Source organism: Oncorhynchus keta, chromosome 12 (genome assembly GCF_023373465.1).
Source record: "Oncorhynchus keta strain PuntledgeMale-10-30-2019 chromosome 12, Oket_V2, whole genome shotgun sequence".
Lineage (NCBI taxonomy): Eukaryota > Metazoa > Chordata > Actinopteri > Salmoniformes > Salmonidae > Oncorhynchus > Oncorhynchus keta.
The window spans coordinates 20,111,530-20,133,425 of NC_068432.1; the positions used below are offsets into that span (position 1 = coordinate 20,111,530).

General features: G+C 43.4%; 1 protein-coding gene across 2 annotated transcripts; it reads right to left on the bottom strand.

The window, feature by feature from the left end:
• Window positions 1–115: 115 nt before the first annotated feature.
• Window positions 116–21,019, bottom strand: LOC118391095 (E3 ubiquitin-protein ligase CBL-like). Of its 2 annotated transcripts, none has more exons than XM_035782112.2 (15): window positions 20,407–21,019; window positions 19,226–19,473; window positions 17,609–17,755; window positions 17,332–17,488; window positions 11,360–11,481; window positions 9,896–10,033; window positions 9,570–9,657; window positions 9,156–9,287; window positions 8,773–9,009; window positions 8,379–8,495; window positions 7,900–8,186; window positions 3,428–3,583; window positions 3,082–3,209; window positions 2,568–2,762; window positions 116–2,476 (listed from the first exon to the last, which is right to left on the bottom strand). In XM_035782112.2, the coding sequence occupies exons 1-15, from the start codon at window positions 20,548–20,550 to the stop codon at window positions 2,145–2,147; spliced, it is 2,628 nt and encodes an 875-aa protein (XP_035638005.1). In that variant the 5' UTR covers window positions 20,551–21,019; the 3' UTR covers window positions 116–2,144. The 2 variants fall into 2 exon arrangements, with proteins under 2 accessions (XP_035638005.1, XP_035638006.1); XM_035782113.2 differs by having other exon boundaries at window positions 2,285–2,476; window positions 2,606–2,762.
• Window positions 21,020–21,896: the final 877 nt, after the last annotated feature.

Consider the following 21,896-nt stretch of genomic DNA (forward strand, 5'->3'; position numbering starts at 1 on the left):
ATGCCTTTACTGTTACCAGATTGGAAAATGTTATTTTCTAGGGCTACATTTTAAAACACTATTTTTCCAGTACTACAATATTATTTAAATATTTTTCAATAAAATATACCAATCATCAAATTTTAAAGAAAATATGGTTTATTTTAAAATATTTAATGGCTGAGGCATGAACACATATGGCAACATAATGAATGCGGAGTATATTAAAATCAATAAATACAATATTTTATCTACACATGCAATAACAAGGCAAAGAAAAAAGCTATTTCTCTCCGTATGTAACGGTTAGGCGAACAATGAGTTATACCATACATACATTTTCACATTGGATCTTAGATCGAATGACAAAGTACCAACTGTATTATACTATACCAGTAAATTCTGCAACTATTGAGCACTGCATGTGGAGTCAGAGACCACAGCAATATCTTATGACAGAGTGCCCTCTTGTGGTGAGTCTACATATGAGTGACAGTGGAAAGCGAGGGCTTACAAAGCACTACTTTGAACAATTTCAAGTCAATTTTCACAAATCATTTTACAAGGAGTGGCACTTAAGTTCATGATCAAGGAATTGCAGTCAACGTACATCACAATTTGAAAGAAGTTAAAACGGTATTGAGATCAAGAGAAACAAACCGATGCAGAAATATCATGGCCATTCTTTACAATGACCGTACAAGTATCTACTACTAATATGCGATTTAAACCTGTATTTTCAATGCTTTTGGCTTTAAATCCAACACATTTACAACTAACATTTCTGGAGTGTGAGTCCCCATACAACCTTGGCATATCACTACACATTGTTCAGTTTCTGTTGTGTACCTGAGTCAAGAGGACAATGACAAAAACTCCCTCTGTCCAACAGGGTTTCAAATTCAAAGGAAAGAAATGTCATTATTAATATATGAACAGATTCTCAATAATCTGTCGAAGCCACATCCCTGGGGGAAAAAAAGACTGCTAATCAAGGTAGGTACAAAGAAAACGCATTAACAAAGTTACATTTTTTTTGACACCTTACGATGGGGTCATGGTCTGTTTGTAACGTAACAAGAACGTTGTACAAGAGGAGGCAGCAAATCAAGTCTATGAGGTAGTGCCAATTAAGTACTTCATTGCACTAAATATCAAGGAGTGTAATATATATATATATAACTGTAAATGACTTGGATCACTTTGTCTTCTCTGTCCAATCAATATGCTATTGTCTGGAAATGTTAATAGTATGGATATGAAAGACATACAGATTAGGCTAGGGAAATATAGGGCACATATACTCCCTTAATATGAAGTATGACATTTAAAAAAAGGATACTGTCACTTTAAAATATACAAGCTATTCACAGAATTAACAATAAGGCTTAACCATGAAACCACTACCACTGGTGGTATTAAAACAATTATAAAAAATAATTACAAATATGATAAATGTTAAATGTTAATCTGTCAATGTTAGCACTACATTGTACATTACTGTACATTTACTGTACATTCCAAGATTACGTACACATCAGATTGTTATATATTGTAAGACCATCAATAAACCAGGAACTAAAGCAATTTAGAGATATTCTTACTTTTAAAAAAGCATTACTTCATTTACTACAATACAGTGAAATGTATGACATGGAGCCCTGTAATACTGCAATGCAACTTCAAGATTCACATTCGTTAGCTTTAGCACAAACCACAGAATTAAACGCTTTAGTCTCCACCTGACGTATTTAGCTACAAAATGTATGTACGAGGGGAATCGTGAGTCAAGTACACCCCGACGAGTTACTGCTGCTGCACAATAAGTCTCAAACTACTCCTTGCGAGACATTGCAGCTTAAGAACACAGTGTAAAGTTAGGCTTACTCTACGCTGTACCCAGAAACAAGGAAATGCTTAGATCCACACAATAAGACTGGAGGCAAGCGCAAACGACCATGCGAGGTTCAAAGGCTTGGCTGTACACAGGCCACATGAAGCATTCTCCCTCTCTCTTTAGATTCACTAGATGCCTGTGCATGGGACCAAGGTGAGCCCTCCCCTTACAATATACAGCGCTTCCAGACCTGTCACAACTAGCGCAGCAAAAATGCTATCCATTATGGCACAGAGGGTAAAGGATATAGGGTGTGGTGTTGCAGCTGCTACGTGAGGATGTGGGCCGTGGAGGGGATGGAAACAAACTCGCGCAGGATGTTCTTGGCCGTCTCCAGGTTGTTCTGGGCGATCATCAGGGCCTTCTGGATGTCCTGGAACGAATAGCCCTGGCTCATCAGACGCTCTATCTCCCCGTTGATGGGTAGCTCCGCACCAGTAACTGGAGAGGGCCCTCCGGATGCTCCTCTGGAGCCCGCTGATGGATTAACAGCAGCGGGCAGGGCCTCTGGGGTGAGAGGGCGGGGCTGCCGGTCTGAGTTGACCCGGCGGGGGAGGGGCTTAGGAGGGCGCTCGGGGTCCTGACCTGGTGCAAACATAGCTGAGAGAGGAGAGAGATTGTGTTTGATAACTATAACTCTGTTATAGCAAGAGAGTGAAAGGATTGAAAACACTAATGCTAAGCTACATACAGGGATCCATGGTAGACAGGCTGTCCATGGAGAAGCACCTGAAGGCAGCCGAGGTGCCGGTAACATCAGAGAGGGTGCGCCTGGCAGGGGTCGGGGGAGCCTGGGGTCGGGGGTAGTCATAATCATACACATCCTTTGCCTCAATCTCCTCTACTGCGAGGTGCAGGGGAACCGCAGGGGGCGGAATGAGGTAGTCTGGATGGAAACCAGAGAATTCAGGGGTTAAAAAAAAGATTAAGTGATTTTAATACCCCAAATACAGAATATACATTTTCTATGTGCTGAGATGCATGATAACTGGCTTAACAGATAACCTGATCAATGGTGGGGATCAAAATGAACTGTTAGCCAATCGTGGCCACAATCATTGCGATAGTAGGTTTCTGGGCAGGTATTTTTGTGATTCAAGCCCAAGTTAGATGATGGATTTCTGATTGTACAAAGGCATGACTTATGTAACTTGATGTGCAATCAGAAAGGTGAGAAAAGAGATCCTTAATTCATCTCTATGTACCGGACTCTGGGGGCTGCTGTGGCAGGGACAGGGCGGGCAGAGGCTCAGCAGCACTAGCCTGGGCCTTGATGTTACACATGGACTCATACACCTGAGGGTCCTCACAGTCCACATCACACACCACAGTTCTAGGAGAGAAGGAAGGTGGGAGAGAGAAAAAGAGGCAGGGATGGAGAAACAGAGTGGGAGAGATGGCGGGCAGAGGGAGGGGCATCAGAAAAAACAGTAGTCATGACCCTGTACTGATTTTAGAGATTTAAACCATTCAGGAAATACAAACATATTTCTAGGATGGTACAATCATAATCCACATGGCCACCTCGTAGTGACAGTCTTGAGTGCTCACCGTGAGTCGTGGTCAGTGGTTTGGGGCGGTGGTGGTACGACAGCCCCCGCCATGGCCCAGGAGGGTCCTCCTGAAGGGAGAGAGGTGGGGCTCATGTATTCGTTCTCCTCGTCACTCCCAGAAGACTTCTCACCAGTAGACACCCGTTGAGGTGTCCTAACAGACAGACACACAGTCAGACACTGAGGCAGGTAATACATATGACGCACTTGAATTCCTGATCAATCATACCATGAGACACAAACAAGGAATATAGCCAATCAGTTTTAGTTTAATCAGTTTATTAAGTACACAGCCCCGTTCACGAAAATGGTTCGCTCCGACAGACAGTGGTCACGTGGCTGTGGCTTGCTATATAAAGCAGGCGGACAGGCATCAAGGCATACAGTTACTGTTCGACAACATTAGAATGTCCAAAACGAGTGACTTAAGCGACTACTTAGTGCCAGGCGCGCAGGTTCCAGTATCTCAGAAACTGATTTTCACGCACGACAGTGTCTAGGGTTTACCGAGAATGTTGCAACAAACAAAAAACATCCAGTCAGCGGCAGTCCTGTGGGTGGAAACAGATTTCTATTTATGTTTTATGTCACCTTTATTTAATCCAGGTAGGCAAGTTGAGAACAAGTTCTCATTTACAATTGCGACCTGGCCAAGATAAAGCAAAGCAGTTCGACACATACAACAACACAGAGTTACACATGGAGTAAAACAAACATACAGTCAATAATACAGTAGAAACAAGTCTATATACGATGTGAGCAAATTAGGTGAGATAAGGGAAGTAAAGGCAAAAAAAGGCCAAGGTGGCAAAGTAAATACAATATAGCAAGTAAAACACTGGAATGGTAGATTTGCAGTGAATGAATGTGCAAAGTAGAAATAAATATAATGGGGTGCAAAGGAGCAAAATAAATAAATAAATAAAATAAATACAGTAGGGAAAGAGGTAGTTGTTTGGGCTAAATTATAGGTGGGCTATGTACAGGTGCAGTAATCTGTGAGCTGCTCTGACAGTTGGTGCTTAAAGCTAGTGAGGTAGATAAGTGTTTCCAGTTTCAGAGATTTGTGTAGTTCGTTCCAGTCATTGGCAGCAGAGAACTGGAAGGAGAGGCGGCCAAAGAAAGAATTGGTTTTGGGGGTGACCAGAAAGATATACCTGCTGGAGCGCGTGCTACAGGTGGGTGATGCTATGGTGACCAGCGAGCTGAGAAAGGGGGACTTTACCTAGCAGGGTCTTGTAGATGACATGGAGCCAGTGGGTTTGGCGATGAGTATGAAGCGAGGGCCAGCCAACGAGAGCGTACAGGTCGCAATGGTGGGTAATATATGGGGCTTTGGTGACAAAACGGATTGCACTGTGATAGACTGCATCCAATTTGTTGAGTAGGGTATTGGAGGCGATTTTGTAAATGACATCGCCGAAGTCGAGGATTGGTAGGATGGTCAGTTTTACAAGGGTATGTTTGGCAGCTTGAGTGAAGGATGCTTTGTTGTGAAATAGGAAGCCAATTCTAGATTTAACTTTGGATTGGAGATGTTTGATGTGGGTCTGGAAGGAGAGTTTACAGTCTAACCAGACACCTAGGTATTTGTAGTTGTCCACGTATTCTAAGTCAGAGCCGTCCAGAGTAGTGATGTTGGACAGGCGGGCAGGTGCAGGCACCAATCGGTTGAAGAGCATGCATTTAGTTTTACTTGTATTTAAGAGCAATTGGAGGCCACGGAAGGAGAGTTGTATGGCATTGAAGCTTGCCTGGAGGGTTGTTAACACAGTGTCCAAAGAAGGGCCAGAAGTATACAGAATGGTGTCGTCTGCGTAGAGGTGGATCAGAGACTCACAAGCAGCAAGAGCGACATCATTGATGTATACAGAGAAGAGAGTCGGTCCAAGAATTGAACCCTGTGGCACCCCCAGAGACTGCCAGAGGTCCGGACAGCAGACCCTCCGATTTGACACACTGAACTCTATCAGAGAAGTAGTTGGTGAACCAGGCGAGGCAATCATTTGAGAAACCAAGCTATCGAGTCTGCCGATGAGGATGTGGTGATTGACTGAGTTAAAAGCCTTGGCCAGATCAATGAATACGGCTGCACAGTAATGTTTCTTATCAATGGCGGTTAAGATATCATTTAGGACCTTGAGCGTAGCTGAGGTGCACCCATGACCAGCTCTGAAGCCAGATAGCATAGCAGAGAAGGTATGGTGAGATTCAAAATGTTCGGTAATCTGTTTGAAGACCTTAGAAAGGCAGGATAGGATAGATATAGGTCTGTAGCAGTTTGGGTCAAGAGTTTCCCCCCCTTTGAAGAGGGGGATGACCGCAGCTGCTTTCCAATCTTTGGGAATCTCAGACGACACAAAAGAGAGGTTGAACAGGCTAGTAATAGGGGTGGCAACAATTTCAGCAGATCATTTAAGAAAGAAAGGGTCCAGATTGTCTAACCCAGCTGATTTGTAGGGGTCCAGATCTTGCAGCTCTTTCAGAACATCAGCTGACTGGATTTGGGAGAAGGAGAAATGGGGAAGGCTTGGGCGAGTTGTTGTGGGGGGTGCAGTCCTGTTGACCGGGGTAGGAGTAGCCAGGTGGAAAGCATGGCCTGCCGTAGAAAAATGCTTATTGAAATTCTCAATTATAGTGGATTTATCAGTGGTGACAGTGTTTCCTATCTTCAGTGCAGTGGGCAGCTGGGAGGAGGTGTTCTTATTCTCCATGAACTTTACAGTGTCCCAGAACTTTTTAGTTAGTGTTGCAGGAAGCAAATTTCTGCTTGAAAAAGCTAGCCTTGGCTTTTCTAACTGCCTGTGTATAACGGTTTCTAGCTTCCCTGAACAGCTGCATATCACGGGGGCTGTTCGATGCTAATGCAGAACGCCATAGGATGTTTTTGTGTTGGTTAAGGGGAGTCAGGTCTGGGGAGAACCAAGGGCTATATCTGTTCCTGGTTCTGAATTGCTTGAATGGGGCATGCTTATTTAAGATGGTTAGGAAGGCATCAACATCCGACGAGCTTCTCCTTCACGTCTCTATGGATTAAAATGACATTTTTTATTTGTTTTTAAACAGGCATCCTCTACTGACGGAATGAGATCAATATCCTTCCAGGATACCCCGGCCAGGTCGATTAGAAAGGCCTGCTCGCTGAAGTGTTTCAGGGAGCGTTTGACAGTGATCAGTGGAGGTCGTTTGACCGCTGACCCATTACGGATGCCGACAATGAGGCAGTGATCGCTGAGATCATGGTTGAAGACAGCAGAGGTGTATTTAGAGGGCAAGTTGGTTAGGATGATATCTATGAGGGTGCCCGTGTTTAAGGCTTTGGGGAGGTACCTGGTAGGTTCATTGATAATTTGTGTGAGATTGAGGGCATCAAGCTTAGATTGTAGGATGGCTGGGGTGTTAAGCATGTTCCAGTTTAGGTCGCCTAGCAGCACAAGCTCTGAAGATAGATGGGGGGCAATCAGTTCACATATGGTGTCCAGAGCACAGCTGGGGGCAGAGGGTGGTCTATAGCAGGCGGCAACGGTGAGAGACTTGTTTTTAGAGGTGGATTCTTAAAAGTAGAAGTTCAAATTGTTTGGGTACAGACCTGGATAGTAGGACAGAACTCTGCAGGCTAACTTTGCAGTAGATTGCAAAACCGCCCCATTGATGAGAGGTCGAAAGAGAATGGCAAGAACCATGCGTGTCACAAACAGACCAATAATGGCGCAGTATAACAGTGGTGTGCAGAACGGCATCTCAGAACGCACAACTCATCGATCTTTGTCTTGGATGGACTATTGCAGCAGACGACCACACCGAGTTCCACTCCTGTCAGCTAAAAACAAGAAGACCCGGCATCAGTGAGGCCTCCCGAGTGGCGCAGTGCCACTAGAGATTCTGGGTTTGAGTACAGGCGCTGTCGAAGCCAGCTGCGACCGGGAGACCCATGGGGCCCATCGTCGTCGATGTTAGGGGAGGGTTTGGCCAGGAGGGATTTCCTTGTCCCATCCCGCACTAGCGACCCCTGTGGCGGGCCGGCCGCAGTGCACGCTGACACGATCACCAGGTGTACAGTGTTTCCGCTGACACATTGGCGCGGCTGGCTTCCAGGTTAAGAGGGCATTGTGTCAAGAAGCAGTGCGGCTTGGTTGGGTCGAGTTTTGGAGGACACATGGCTCTCAACCTCTCCCGAGTCCGTACGGGAGCTGCAGCGATGAGACAAGACTAACTACCAATTGGATAGCACGAAATTGGGGAGAAAAAAGGGCCAAAGAAAACAAGGACTGGAAAAAAATTCCTGGGCCGACAAATCCTGGTTCATGTTCCATCATGCTGATGGCAGAGTCAGGATTTGGCGTAAGCAGCACGAGTCCGTAGCCCCATCCTGCCTGGTGGTGTACTGGTGTGGGGAATGTTTTCCCGACTAATCAAAATTTAACATTTACATTCACACATATTTTATCCATATCTATACAAATGACATACCTGATTGCCAAGGAGTAGATAGCATTGGTCGCTGCCAGTGGCTTTGCTCTGGGGATGCAGTCACTGTCACTGGGCCCGTTGGTCTGTGGCAGGGCCTTGGCAACAGGCCGGGGAACCATGTAGTTGGAGGCCCAGTTGGGCTCCGGAGGGGTGCATGGCAGGGGTCTCCTCTGGAGCCGGCCCTCTGTGGGTCCAAGGGGAGAGGGACGCTCGGGTGGGGGAGGTGGAGGTAACTCTCGCAGGGCAGGAGGGAGAGGCAAAGGTTTGTCTCTGTGGAGGGCTGCAATCTGGGGAGAGCAGACATTAATATGACTGGATGCAATTTATAATTGTAAATTCATTTGAAGTCGTTCTGGATTAGAGTGTCTACTAAATTAGTTAAATATAAATGTCACATGACATGCATGGTCACACACCATTATATACATAAGAAAACTTGAATTTGATTAAGTGATTGATGGATTAAGACCTCCACTTGCCTTGGGTGTGGCTCCTTGGCCCAGGGCCCCTGGGGAGCTGGGAGGCCTCGGCGGCACCAGGTCCAGCCGGGGGGGCACGGGGGGCAGTGGCGTCACAGGGGAGGGTGGACGCTCTACCTGAAAACACACAGGGGAGACATTAAAACAAACTAGAGGTCAGACTGTTTCTACAACTTATAGATAGAGGAGCTGTTTTTGTTGTTGTTGTTGATTTACTGGGTGGTGTATCTGATTGGCGAATTCTGAAAACGACCAAATCTTTTATAGATTGCCTTTTCACATTGAGCACATAAGGAAACAATTATGTTGTGAGATGGTGTGTGTAGGAGAAAGAGAGAGAACATGACAAAGTCTGACTGTTTCCAGATGGTGGCTGGGGGTGAGGAAGTCTTGCCTTGGTGCAGGCCAGCCTGCTCATGTTGAGGTGTGGGTCCTCCAGGCGCTCGTCATCGTCCTCATCGTTGCTCGGGGAGACTGACAGGGAGCCCCCTCCCTCCGCCCCGTAGGGTCCCTGGAAGCTGGCGAAGGAGGCCCCGCTGCCGTTGTTCTTGGGGCGGAAGGGGTCCACCACGATGGGCTCTGTGCCTTTAATCTCACAGCGGCAGAACGGACAGCCCTGCCCCTCCGACTCCTAAAGAGAGAAAAATAAAAATAATAAAGGAGAGGAAGAGGGGAGAGTAACAGTACAGGACCAAAATAGAGTAAATCCAGATCAAATGTATAAAATACGTGAGTGAAACAGACACTCCTTCAGGGTGAAGCAACTCTGGGACCGACCTGCCAGGCAGTGAGACAGGAGGTGCACATGAGGTGGCTACAGGGCTCGATCTTCACGTCCTTGTCATTCTCGGCACAGATCTTACACAGCTGGAATGTGGAGCCCATCTCACAGTAGAGCTCGTACTGCTCCTGTAACACAGAGAAGAGAAAGGAGACAACAGAAATGTCAGAATATCTCAGCGCATGCATACTACAATTGAACAAATATTTCCTTTTCTGATTTTAGGAAAAAGCCATCTATACAGGCAGCATTCTGACTTGAGAAAGACGGACATAAATCAGAATAAGTACACAAACGTACGTTTAGGGCGTTGTAAGCTATGGAAAATTACAGTAAACAAACATTTGAGTCACACAAGTGAATCTGAAGTCTGAATTACGAACAGTACTTTGTGGACGTGAGTGTCTAACCTGTGTGACTTTGATGTGGTCCTGTGGGGAGGGCTCACACAGGCCTGTGAGGTCTGGGTTCTGGGTCCGGCCATCTGGGAACAGGTAGCTGGACAGAGAGAGCAACAAACCAAAACATTTCAATGGCCAGTTGAAGCCACAGGCTGTATGATTTCCTGTTATTTCAACTATTGTGCAATTCTGTGGTGACTTTAGTTTATAGTCTTAGAAACTGATTTCAACCACTTTCAGAGGAAACTTCATAACAGATTCAGCAAACGCCTTCACTGAACCAGAGAAGGTAGTAGTTGGTCATTCTTTCATCTTGGCTATGTCATGGTACTCACAATCCCTCCCTGTATCCGTCAATGAGGGCCTGGAAGAGGGGCTTGTTGTGGGGGATAGTCTGCAGAATGTTCCCATCTGCAGTGACGTAGCCAATGGCCCACTGGCCCAGCCGAGTGCAGCTCAGTCTAAAGATATAGCTAGGACAGAGGGAGATGTGTGGTGTGTGAGGGCCTGTTGTAATTTGCAAACCGGTTGTACATGTAGAATGATCCCTGAAATACAGCACGCCAAATGAACGGCGACGAACGGTAGATCCAGAAGGCGGGGTCAGTACAGCTGCCTCAAAGCTGGGACCGAGAGACTGAAAAACAGCTTCTATCTCAAGGCCATCAGACTGTTAAATAGCTATCACTAGCACATTAGAGGCTGCTGCCCTATATACATAGACTTGAAAGAAAGAAGCAATAAAACGGGCCTTTAGACTAGTTGAGTATCTGGAGCATCAGCATTTGTGGGTTCGATTACAGGCTCAAAATGGCCAGAAACAAAGAACTTTCTCCTGAAACTCATCAGTCTATTCTAGGTCTGAGAAATGAAGGCTATTCCATGCTAGAAATTGCCAAGAAACTGAAGATCTCATACAATGCTGTGTACTACTCCCTTCACAGAACAGTGCAAATTGTCTCTAACCAGAATAGAAAAAGGAGTGTGAGGCCCAGGTGCACAACTGATACAACGGGTACTATTTAATGAAGCTGCCAATTGAGGACTTGTGAGGAGTCTGTTGCTCAAACTAGACACTAATGTACTGGTCCTCCTGCTCAGTTGTGCACCGGGGCCTCCCACTCCTTTTTCTATTCTGGTTAGAGACAATTTGGTCCTTCTGTAGCTCAGTTGGTAGAGCATGGCGCTTGTAACGCCAGGGTAGTGGGTTCGATTCCCGGGACCACCCATACGTAGAATGTATGCACACATGACTGTAAGTCGCTTTGGATAAAAGCGTCCGCTAAATGGCATATATTATTTATTATATATTATTGAATAGCATATATATTTTTTTTTTTTATAAATCAGCCGTTTCCAGCTACAATAGTAATTTACAACATCAACAATGTCTACACTGTATTTCTGATTTGTTATTTTAATGGACAAAAAACAAGGACACTTTTAAGTGACCCCAAACTTTTGAACGGTAGTGTATATATTCTTAATTCCATTCCTTTAGATTTGTGTGTAGTTTGTGTATTGCTGTGAAATTGTTAGATTTTACTTGTTAAATATAACTGCACTGCTGGAGCTATAAACACAAGCATTTCGCTACACCCGCAATAACATCTGCTAAACATGTGTAAGTGACCAATAAAATTGGATTTGAGATCAACCTTCAGTGCGGTGTGTGTGGTCAATAAGAGGAGTTGTGAGTGTACATGATGTATTTGGATGGTCTGTGTGCCTCACTGTTTGTGTGTTAGTGTGTATGGAAGTGCATGCAAGTGTGTGTATGTCATGTGTATTTGTCTCACCTGCCAGGCTTGTGGATGAACCTCTGAAGCCGGGCCTTGACCTCGTCGTAGGTGAGGAAGGCCATGTACCCGGAGTGTGTGACAGCCAGACTGTTCCAGTTTCTCAGGAGAGATGACCACGGCTGCACAATTACAACACACAAACCACGGTCAAAACATTGACAACAAATCATAATCCTAGTTGATAATAAAAAAAACACTTGTGTTCCCACTGGGATTCAATGCCTCTGACCCGATTACGGGGAATAAGTCACTGGCTAACTAGTGCTCTTCCATAATGTCCCTAGGAGAGCAGCATAACGTCATGGCAGGCATTTTTTTGCAATACTCGACTTGAGTGGGTTGAGTCACTGAAGTGATCTTCCTGTGCGGCTTTGCGCCCCCTCAGGCTCGTGTGGTGGAGAAGATCTTTGTGGGTAGTAAGTTGGTGGTAGGGCTGTTACAGTGACCGTATTACCACCACACCGACTGTCACGAGTCATGACATTCAAATTCCACGTGACCGTTTAGTCACGGTATTTAGGCTCTGATGGTCATTAGTAGCCTACCAAACTTGTTGACTGCCTGGTACTCAGCATTCTATTGTCCCTCTAATCACTCTGACATCAATGCAAATGTAATCAAAAATCTAATCAAACACTTGATGAGAGCCCATGAGCTCATGTTGCGCAACATTTCTATATGCTTTGCAATTGCCTCTATTAAAAAGAGGAGGATCCCATCAGCTTTCTATAGGCTAGGCCTACTATATACATATATTTCTCAGCTCCTAATATTAAGCACATTGCTTCTCTTTACAACAGGAGTTTAGCCTACCTGACTGGCATTAAAATTAACCACGTGAAAAGCATCCTCCATTCGCTATTTAAGTGGATAGGTGACAGATATTTTTCCAGCTGCCCCTGTTTTGAGAGAGCGCATGATAATGGTCCATTCTAAATCAAAACAAATTCGACACATTATTTAGAATATGGAAAGACCAGATTAGTACAAAAAAAGTCTGATGGGTGACAATAGCCTATCACTTGTGAATTACAGTTGAAGTCTGAAGTTTACATACACCTTACCCAAATACATTTAAACTCAGTTTCACAAGTCCTGACATTTAATCCTAGTAAAAAAAAAAAAAAAAAAAAAATCGCCTGTCTTAGGTGAGCTAGGATCACCACCATATTTTAAGAATGTGAAATGTCAGAATAATAGTAGAGAGAATGGTTTATTTCAGCTTTCATTTCTTTCATCACATTCCCAGTGGGTCAGAAGTTTACATACACTCAATTAGTATTTGGTAGCATTGCCTTTAAATCGTTTAACATCGGTCAAGCGTTTCAGGTAGCCTTCCACAAGCTACCCACAATAAGTTGGGTGAATTATGGCCCATTCCTCCTGACAGAGCTGGTGTAACAGAGTCAGGATTGTAGGCCTCCTTGCTCAAACACACTTTTTCAGTTCTGCCCACACATTTTCAATAGGATTGAGGTCAGGGCTTTGTGATGGCCACTCCAATACCTTGACTTTGTTGTCCTTAAGCCATTTTGCCACAACTTTGGAAGTATGCTTGGGGTCATTGTTCATTTGGAAGACCCATTTGCGACCAAGCTTTAACTTCCTGACTGATGTCTTGAGATGTTGCTTCAAAATATCCACATAATATCCACAAAGCACCCCCACAACATGATGCTGCCACCCCTGTGCTTCACAGGTGAGATGGTGTTCATCAGCTTGCAAGCTTCCCCCTTTTCCCTCCAAACATAACAATGGCCATTATGGCCAAACAGTTCTATTTTTTATTCATCAGACCAGAGGACATTTCTCCAATAAGTACGATCTTTGTCCCTACGTAAAAACCGTATTGTGGCTTTTTTTATGGCGGTTTGGAGCAGTGGCTTCTTTCCTGCTGAGCGGACTTTCAGGTTGTGTCGATAGAGGACTCGTTTTACTGTGGATATAGATATTTTGGACCTGTTTCCTCCAGCATCTTCACATGGTCCTTTGCTGTTGTTCTGGGATTGATTTTCACACCAAAGTACGTTTATCTCTATCAGACAGAACGTGTCTCCTTTCTGGGCGGTATGACAGCTGCATGGTCCCATGGTGTTTATACTTGCGTACTATTGTTTGTCCAGATGAACGTGGTACCTTCAGGCATTTGGAAATTGCTCCCAAGGATGAACCAGACATGTGGAGGTCTACACATTTTTTTCTGGGGTCTTGGCTGATTTCCCCATGATGTCAAGCAAAGAGGCACTGAGTTTGAAGGTAGGCCTTGAAATACATCCACAGGTACACCTTCAATTGACTCAAATTATGTCATTTAGCCTATCAAAAGGCTTCTAAAGCCATGACCTCATTTTCTGAAATTTTCCAAGCTGTTTACAGTCAACTTAGTGTATGGCACAATCAACTTCTGACCCACTGAAATTATAAGCTAAATAATCTGTCTGTAAACAATTGTTGGTAAAATTACTTGTGTCAAACACAAAGTAGATGTCCTAACTGACTTGCAAAAACTATAGTTTGTTAACAAGACATTTGTGGAGTAGTTGAAAAACGGGTTTTAATGACTCCAACCTAAGTGTATGTAAACTTCCGACTTCAACTGTACTGTATATATTATGATGCCCAGCTTAAAGCAAACAGCGCATTATTTTTTTGCGACTTTTTAAACTTATAGCCCATGTAGCCTAGCTCATAGGCCTATATGTTTTGATAATGTTTGTATCACAACTAAAGTGGCCAAATAACTTCTTTAAAAAAAGCACTTTAATCTGTTTTACAAAGGGTGTAGAACCTAAAAATGGCATACATACGCAGTCTTGAGTTACAAGTTTGGAAAATATCATTTTCACCATAAAAATGCACCTTTCTAATAAAAGCAATAGATGCTTATTTGCATTTGTGGTCACTTTTGAGAATGGTACTTTCCTGCTTATGGAACGTTAGTGCTTATAGCCTACTGACGTGTGAGCATTGCTGTGCTTATAATGTGAAGAAATAGCCTAATTGTTTATCTTAAAATGTTGATAAACTTTGTCATCTGTTGCGTCAGGCTCATTGCTTAAAACAGTTTTTTTGATGCTAGTGGTTGTATTAATTTGGGATCTATTGCATCCCACAACTATCCCAGATAATATCTGGAATATTTATTTCTCGCACAAAATTAGAGTAGATCAACTTTTGTACTATGGGGGATAGTAGATAAATATAGGCTAATGCTTTTGCTGTTCGTTAGGCCTAATCATCTTGTTGGCTGACAAAAAGTAAATGTGGACAGTTCTTCCAATATCTTAAATATGCGCCTCGGGAATTAGATAAGGACGCGCCCTGATGTGTCTGTCTTTCCTTGTAGCCTGTGAGAAAGACCCGATCACGTGATGAAGAGGTGCTTCGGCAGGCAGCTGTGAGAAGCAAATTATATTTATTATATTCAGCCCAAGGGCACTGGCTGCAAAAGGCACAGATTTTTTTTAGGGGGCATTAAGGCCACACAAAGGGGATGAAGCCGGAAAATTTGAGGCATTATCAAGTGCTTGTCAAATTGTGAGTGAGGGAGTGATGAAGTATTTACAGCCTGCGCAACAACAAAAAGTAGAGCTCATGCCTTTCATGCAACTTTTTTCAAATCACCATGCGTCACATCATGCAGCCTTAGAAATTATAAAAAATCTAAACATATAGCCCAACATTTGTATCAGAACTAAAGTTACATAAATAACAGAATAGGCGCATGTGCGCACTTCCTCAAATCATTTGGAGAAAATATCCTTTCTATTTTATTCAGCTTTGTTCAATTGTATTCTTTATACTATAAAATAATGCCACGGAATTCTAAGCAAATCTTGTCTGCTAAATGAACTAGTATAGCCCACAGGCATTTGGCATAACCAGATCAGGACCTAACATAAGGACAACTCGGTATGCCATTCTGTTCTTCTGAAATAGACTGCCCTTTCTTCATATCATGTTTCTTTAGACCTGTCTAAAATAAATCATGGATTTATTGTGATGGTGAAGAGTATATTATATGGATTTATTAGACTTTAAAAAGTAGATGGTCCAAAGGCCTGCATCAGTGACTTGTAGGCTTTGCTTGGAAGCCAGGAGATGCTAAAAGTGTTTATGTAAATTAAAGGTCAATTACCATGAGACCTGCAGTTATTTGCTTGACAATCACCGGCTGGCAAAATATCATGACCACCAGCCCTGGTCTGTTGATTTCCCACTAGTGGTGTGGGGGCAGTGCTTTGGCAAATTGGGTGGGGTTATATGCTGTCTGGTTGGCTCTGTCCATGGGTATCGTCGGAGTATCTATTCTGCAATAGTCTATGTGCCGGGGAGCTAGGGTCAGAGTGTCTTATCTGGTGTCCTGTGTGAACTTAAGTATGCTCTCTCTAATTTTCCCATATTTCTATCCCCTCCTGAAGGACCTGAGCCCTAGGACCATCTGGCCGGATGACTCCCGTCTGCCCCCGTCCCCAGTCCACCTGTTCGTGCTGCAGGTCCAGTTTATGCTGTTTCGCCTGTGTCTATGGAACCCTGACCTGTTCACCAGACAAGCTATCTTGTCCCGGACCCTCTCCCTCCCGCACCTGCTGTCTTGACCTCTGAATGTTCGGCTATGAAAATCCAACTGACATTTACCCCTGAAGTGCTGACCTGTTGCACTCTACAACCACTGATTATTTGACCCTGCTGGTCATCTATGAATTTTTGAACATCTTGAAGAATAATCTGGCCTTAGTGGCCATGTCTCAGAGCCTGGTTACTCTCTTGGTTTCTTCCTAGGTTCCAGCCTTTCTAGGGAGTTTTTCCTAGCTACCGTGCTTCTACATCTGCATTGCTTGCCTTTTGGGGTTTTAGGCTGGGTTCTGTATAAGCGCTTTATGACATCTGATGATGTAAAAACGGCTTGATAAATACATTTGATTTTGTCCTTCACCTGATATTTACTACAACTGTGGTCACCGACCATGGTCTGGAGAGCTACAGGGCGTGCATGATTTTGTTCCAGCCCAGGTCTAAATCCCCTCAATGTCTTGATGATTAATTGATTATCATGTTCAAGCTGATGCGTTAGTGGTGGGCTGCAACAAAAGCTGGTAACCACTGCTGCACTACATTGGTTAAACATTTACAAGCATCTCCAGTTCAATTCTCAAGGCTAATTTGAGGAAGTAATTTTGGTTTCAGTCTGCCGGGAGTCAGGCTGTGGAAACACTTGTGGCCTCTGTGCACACACAGTCGAGGGAACTACTGTAAAGGCCACGCACAGTCAGAATACTGAACACGTACTGACTGAACTTTAACCATCCCACCCTAAATAATGATACAGCAGCTATTTCTACCTTTGTACTCACATGTCCTTATGGCCTAAAAAAAGTACCCATGGTTGAAATTAACCACCCACACAGTGGTGTCACAGGCCTTTCCTTAGCCACCTCCAACAGTTTTGTTAACTTCTACAGTGAACTCTACATAGCAGTTGAGCTCTGTATAGATTTGGCGCCCCAGAGAGAAAACAACTTTGTGACTGTAGAAGGTAATAAAGTTGCCGTTGTGCTTAAAGCTAGAATCCTTAGTTGCTACATCTATTTTTGGAAACGTCCAATGGCAGAGACACAAGTTGCTTAGAGTGGTACCTTAATTATTAAATCAATGACTCGGTGACCATGTCAAAGTAAGTGGTCCTGAATGCACTTACTGTAAGTCACTTTGTATTATTTTAGCAGATGCTCTCACCCAAAGTAATATGATAGTGAGTGATTCAGGAAAGGAATGGGGAGCAGTGAAAGCACATTCCCTATATATTGGTGGTGGAATGGGTGCAAAACTATTTTGGTCGTGGATGAGTTGAGTTTCCCCCATTCAATCTAAAGTGTTTTAGGCACCTGGAAAAGTGTTATACAAATGCATCCATTACCATCATTACTTGAGTTTGAGAAACTTAAATGCAAATGCATGCAAATCATTACCTGGAAGAGCCTGGTGAAGATGTCAAACTCGAAGACAGAGATGTAGTCGTTGCAGGTGAGGTCGATGGTAGACTTGAGAGCCATGGCTTCCAGGCCTGAGCTGATTGGGTGGAACTCATGAAGAGACTGGCGGAACATCCTCCATGGAACAATGGTCCTACAGGGGGGAAAGCGTTTAGTGATACAAAAGTTGTATTTATCCCCAGGCATGTTTTGGTTAAGCGTTTAATTTTAAGGACATTTTATATAATAGATGAGCCACAAAAAAAAAACTCACTTATCACCAAAAGACCTTCTCCAGAACTCAGCGGCGTCAGCTTTGGTGATGCGGAAGTTGTCTCCTTGGAACAGGCCATTGGGAAAGATGGCTTTTAGCTCAGCCAGCATGTGGCTGAATATCAGCGACAGCTTGGTCAGGTTTCGCCTATGGAGAAAGGGTATCTTATATCTCATCTTAGCAAATCAGGTCCTCAAACAAACCTCATATATCCCTGAGGTTGACTAATGGTAATGCATTCTCTTGGCTATACTACAATTAGGCTAGGTAGTATTACATTTACATTTAAGTCATTTAGCAGACGCTCTTATCCAGAGCGACTTACAAATTGGTGCATTCACCTTATGACATCCAGTGGAACAGCCACTTTACAATAGTGCATCTAAATCTTTTAAGGGGGGTGAGAAGGATTACTTTATCCTATCCTAGGTATTCCTTAAAGAGGTGGGGTTTCAGGTGTCTCCGGAAGGTGGTGATTGACTCCGCTGTCCTGGCGTCGTGAGGGAGTTTGTTCCACCAGTATAAGCCTAGCCGCTTAGGATTGGATAATAAATTCACATTAGTCTACTAAACTAATACCTTTGAGTGGGGACTGGTATGCAATACCAACTGGAGTATTCACTACAGGCGATCAAAGGGAAAGTGCAATAGAGAAGCAATTGCGTTTGATTCAATTACATTCATCTTACTTGCTCACCCATTCAGTTGTAAGAAAGTGTGATGAGGTTCTTAGGAGTGTAATCTGTGTGGTGGTATATGCTGGATACAGCCTGGTGGGTTTATCTTCAGACCACAAAAGTTTACACAGGGTCTAAACATTTTTTTTTTTTTTTACATTCCTCCAAATACTTGTTAAGATGTTCACCCTAAGAAAAAAACTATTTTTCCAACCAAACTATTTCATGTTGTATACAAGTACTAGCACGTCCATTTCCTATAATGGCTCATGCATTTGTGCTACTTGTGAGTAAGAAGAATCACTGATAGCATCATTGCTTTCACAGAACTAGAATGAGATTACAGTTCTATGATTGCTTCACTGAAACCTAAATTAAACAGGATGGGTTTTAGCTTAGTAGTGTCTTTTTGATTAAAAGAGGAAATATACCCTAAACAGATCTGGTCATCATTTAGCCTAATGGTTCTTGCATCACTCAGCTTTACAGAACATTAGCTGTACCTAAATAACAAAAAATGTCCAATTCCCATTTTCTAGTATTTTTTTGTGTGTAAATGGTTATAAATCGTTGCAAATAACACAACATGTGCTTTATTCATAGGACATTGGATTGAGGTGTGGGGTAGTTTCTTGGAAGAAATTCAAAACACTGATCACACAGCATCTCCCACTAGGGCGCTCCTATTTTTAAGCTTCACTCAAGAGTAGGTTAACACTGCTGAGACATGCATAAATGCTCTTATACCTCCCCGCAAGTGGTCAAAATCACTTGAGAAACTCTTTGAAAATAAGATATACCAGTCACCTTGATACCGAGAAAAGAAACCTTTGATAGGAACGAGGCCTACTATTCAAGTTTGGTTCTAGCCTTAAAGCTGAACAACAAAAAGCAGAAACAGACTGGCACCCAGCCGGCTCAATATCCTCCTACATTTTACCTGGGCTGAGAGTTCTCCTCATACATGCGCTCCTTTGCCTCCTTGAACAAGCTCATGGTCTGCTTGATCTTATTGGTCAGGTTCTCCATCACCACCCGGAAGTACTCGTTCTCCCCGAGAATCTCCATCTTGCCCTCGTAGCGGGACAGGATGGTGCGGAGGTGCTGGTAGGTGTCTGGCAGCAGGTCCAGGATGTAGGGGGGGCTGTTCTTCAGGGCCACCTTAGGGTTCTGGCAGAGACGTACCACCTGCGTGGGAAAGGGAGGATGAGACGAGGTCAGAGGACCCTGGACGTGTTTCTCCAACGTGCATCTGGGTGAAATTAAACTTAAAAATAAAAAAATATTTACAGTCTGGTTGATGTTTATATTTCAGCTGGTTCACCCAACCAGGCCTAGCCAGTACCTTGCTAGTGTCTCAACTGTCCTTTTTGAAAGTACACCAAGTAGTCCGTATCATCTTTGTTTATAAGCACTTCGCTATACCTGTAATAACAGCTGCAAAATAAGTGTACCCAACCAATAAAATTTTATTTGAAGAAAATATAGTTGATATTTTTACCACACCAGCAGTAGGAAAGGGAACAGACTATTTTGAAGGCCTATCATTTCTTCTAGTTGTGTCAAATGTAAAATACACGTGGTATTATACTTGGTATTGCTGTAATATCTGAATAGGCCATTTGACACATGGAACTGGTATGCTTGTGTTCATTCAAACTGGAGTGAGCGAGCAAAAGAGGAAGGGTGTAATAACCACCTGATGGTTAGTTCATCAGACTTTGAAAACAGACTTTGTTGTGAAACTGAATAACTGTTTTCCTGCCAAAGACAACTTGTACACTCTGCTTAAGTCAAAATTGTACAATCAGCATAATTGGTAATTGTGGCCATTTGGGGAACAATGTATTGGAGCCCATTTTATAAATAAAAAAATGTCTGAATATGTTACCTTCTTTTTGCAGAATAAATAGTTGTGACTTAGCATGATCAGTCTTGTGGTAATTTCTCACTGCATATGAAAAGTACACCGTCCTATTGTTTTGCTATTGCTACACTATGGACATTTGCAAAGCTTGAATTTCATATTCTGAGTATTCTGGCTATTTAAATGGGCAATTGCACTACCTATTAAAAGGACTTAACATAAGACCTGAGGAAATGAGATGGCTTGTTACCTACCTTATCCATAAGTTTCCAGCATTTCTCCACCATTTTCTTGTCTACCACCGCAGGTTGGGGAGGCTGGAGAGGCTGGTGATTGGGCTGAAATGCGTCCTTCATCAAGCCGATGAGACCCGCGCCCCTCCTCGGATTTCCTGCCATGCTTCTGTCGCCGGCCGGGGGAGAGCCCCGGGGCTTGGAGGCCGTCAATGAATGACAATTCTGGGCACGTATTTAGTAACCACGGTAGTTGCCGATCTCTATTGTTCTCGAATAAAGACAGTAATAACCACACAAATATCACAAGACGAATTAATGGCTGGTAAGCTTGCTAGCTAGCTGATTTAAAGTCTTCATCTGCCCTCTCCTTTCGTCGGAAAAGACAGGCGTTCGCATAGTTCAACCTCCTGCCTGGTTGTTCAATTTGTGACCCGTCTGTTATATTTGTGGACAGGCTTGGATGAACACAGGGCACAAGCAAATACAAAAGCGTATTGATTAAATAATAATAGTAATATCGAGCTAAGTATACTGGCTAATTTCTTCAGACTTCTAGCTAAATAGGAGCGTAGCTAGCTTGCTACTATTTGTCTGTTTTCTTCCTATGTTTCAGTTTTTTTCCGCCTGTAGAGCAAATCGGGTAACTTCCGGTTTGGAATGTAGCTTCAAACGTAAAAAAGTATATATATATATATATATATATATTTTTTTTTAAGTCTTCTTCTATTCTTTTATTGAGGTCGCAAACAAACGTTAGATGTGCATGCCGCCACCTACTGTGTGTCCACCTACTGTTCTGGAGCATTAATTTTCTCAATTAAGATAGTATCAACTCCGGTGTCCTCTCTCTGGCCTACTTTTGGAAAAGGTCAAAGGTAATCAAGAAGAGGCGGCGAGGAAAGGGAATGTGGACTAAAATGCGCTCTTATGAAATGAGACTGTCTTCCAATCGCGCGCCATCAGGCAAATTACGTTTACAGGGTGGAATCCCAAAATAAATGTATAAAGTGATACAAACGAATTTGCAAGACATTTTATACATGAAAGGATACGTAGCATAACGTTTTTAAATGTGTGTATGCTTTTCTCATTCCAGAAAACGATAGATGATTTAAAGGGGGTGTGGCAGATTTCAAAACTTTTCAGTGAAGGACTCCGGTAGGATACACTTGTGCTTCCTCGCCTAAAGGAGGCAATCGCCTAAAGGAGGGAATCGAGGAGTGAATGGTTGTCTTCCATTTGCCTACCAACGAATTGATACACTCTTCGTTTCGGGTCACAAAGGAGAGAGGAAAGAGTTTTCTCAATAGAGAAATCCCCACTGTGACAAAAAGGAGAGGGGAAACAGAAGAAAAATTTGCCTGACCAACTAACCCTACACTCTTTAAAACCTTACCACTATTCCACTACTTTGGCCTTATCTGATCCTACACCAAGCTGGCAGCCTGTGAAGACGGGACACTATTGTTCAATACACCTTGTAGCTCTTCTGCAGAAAAACCTTGTAA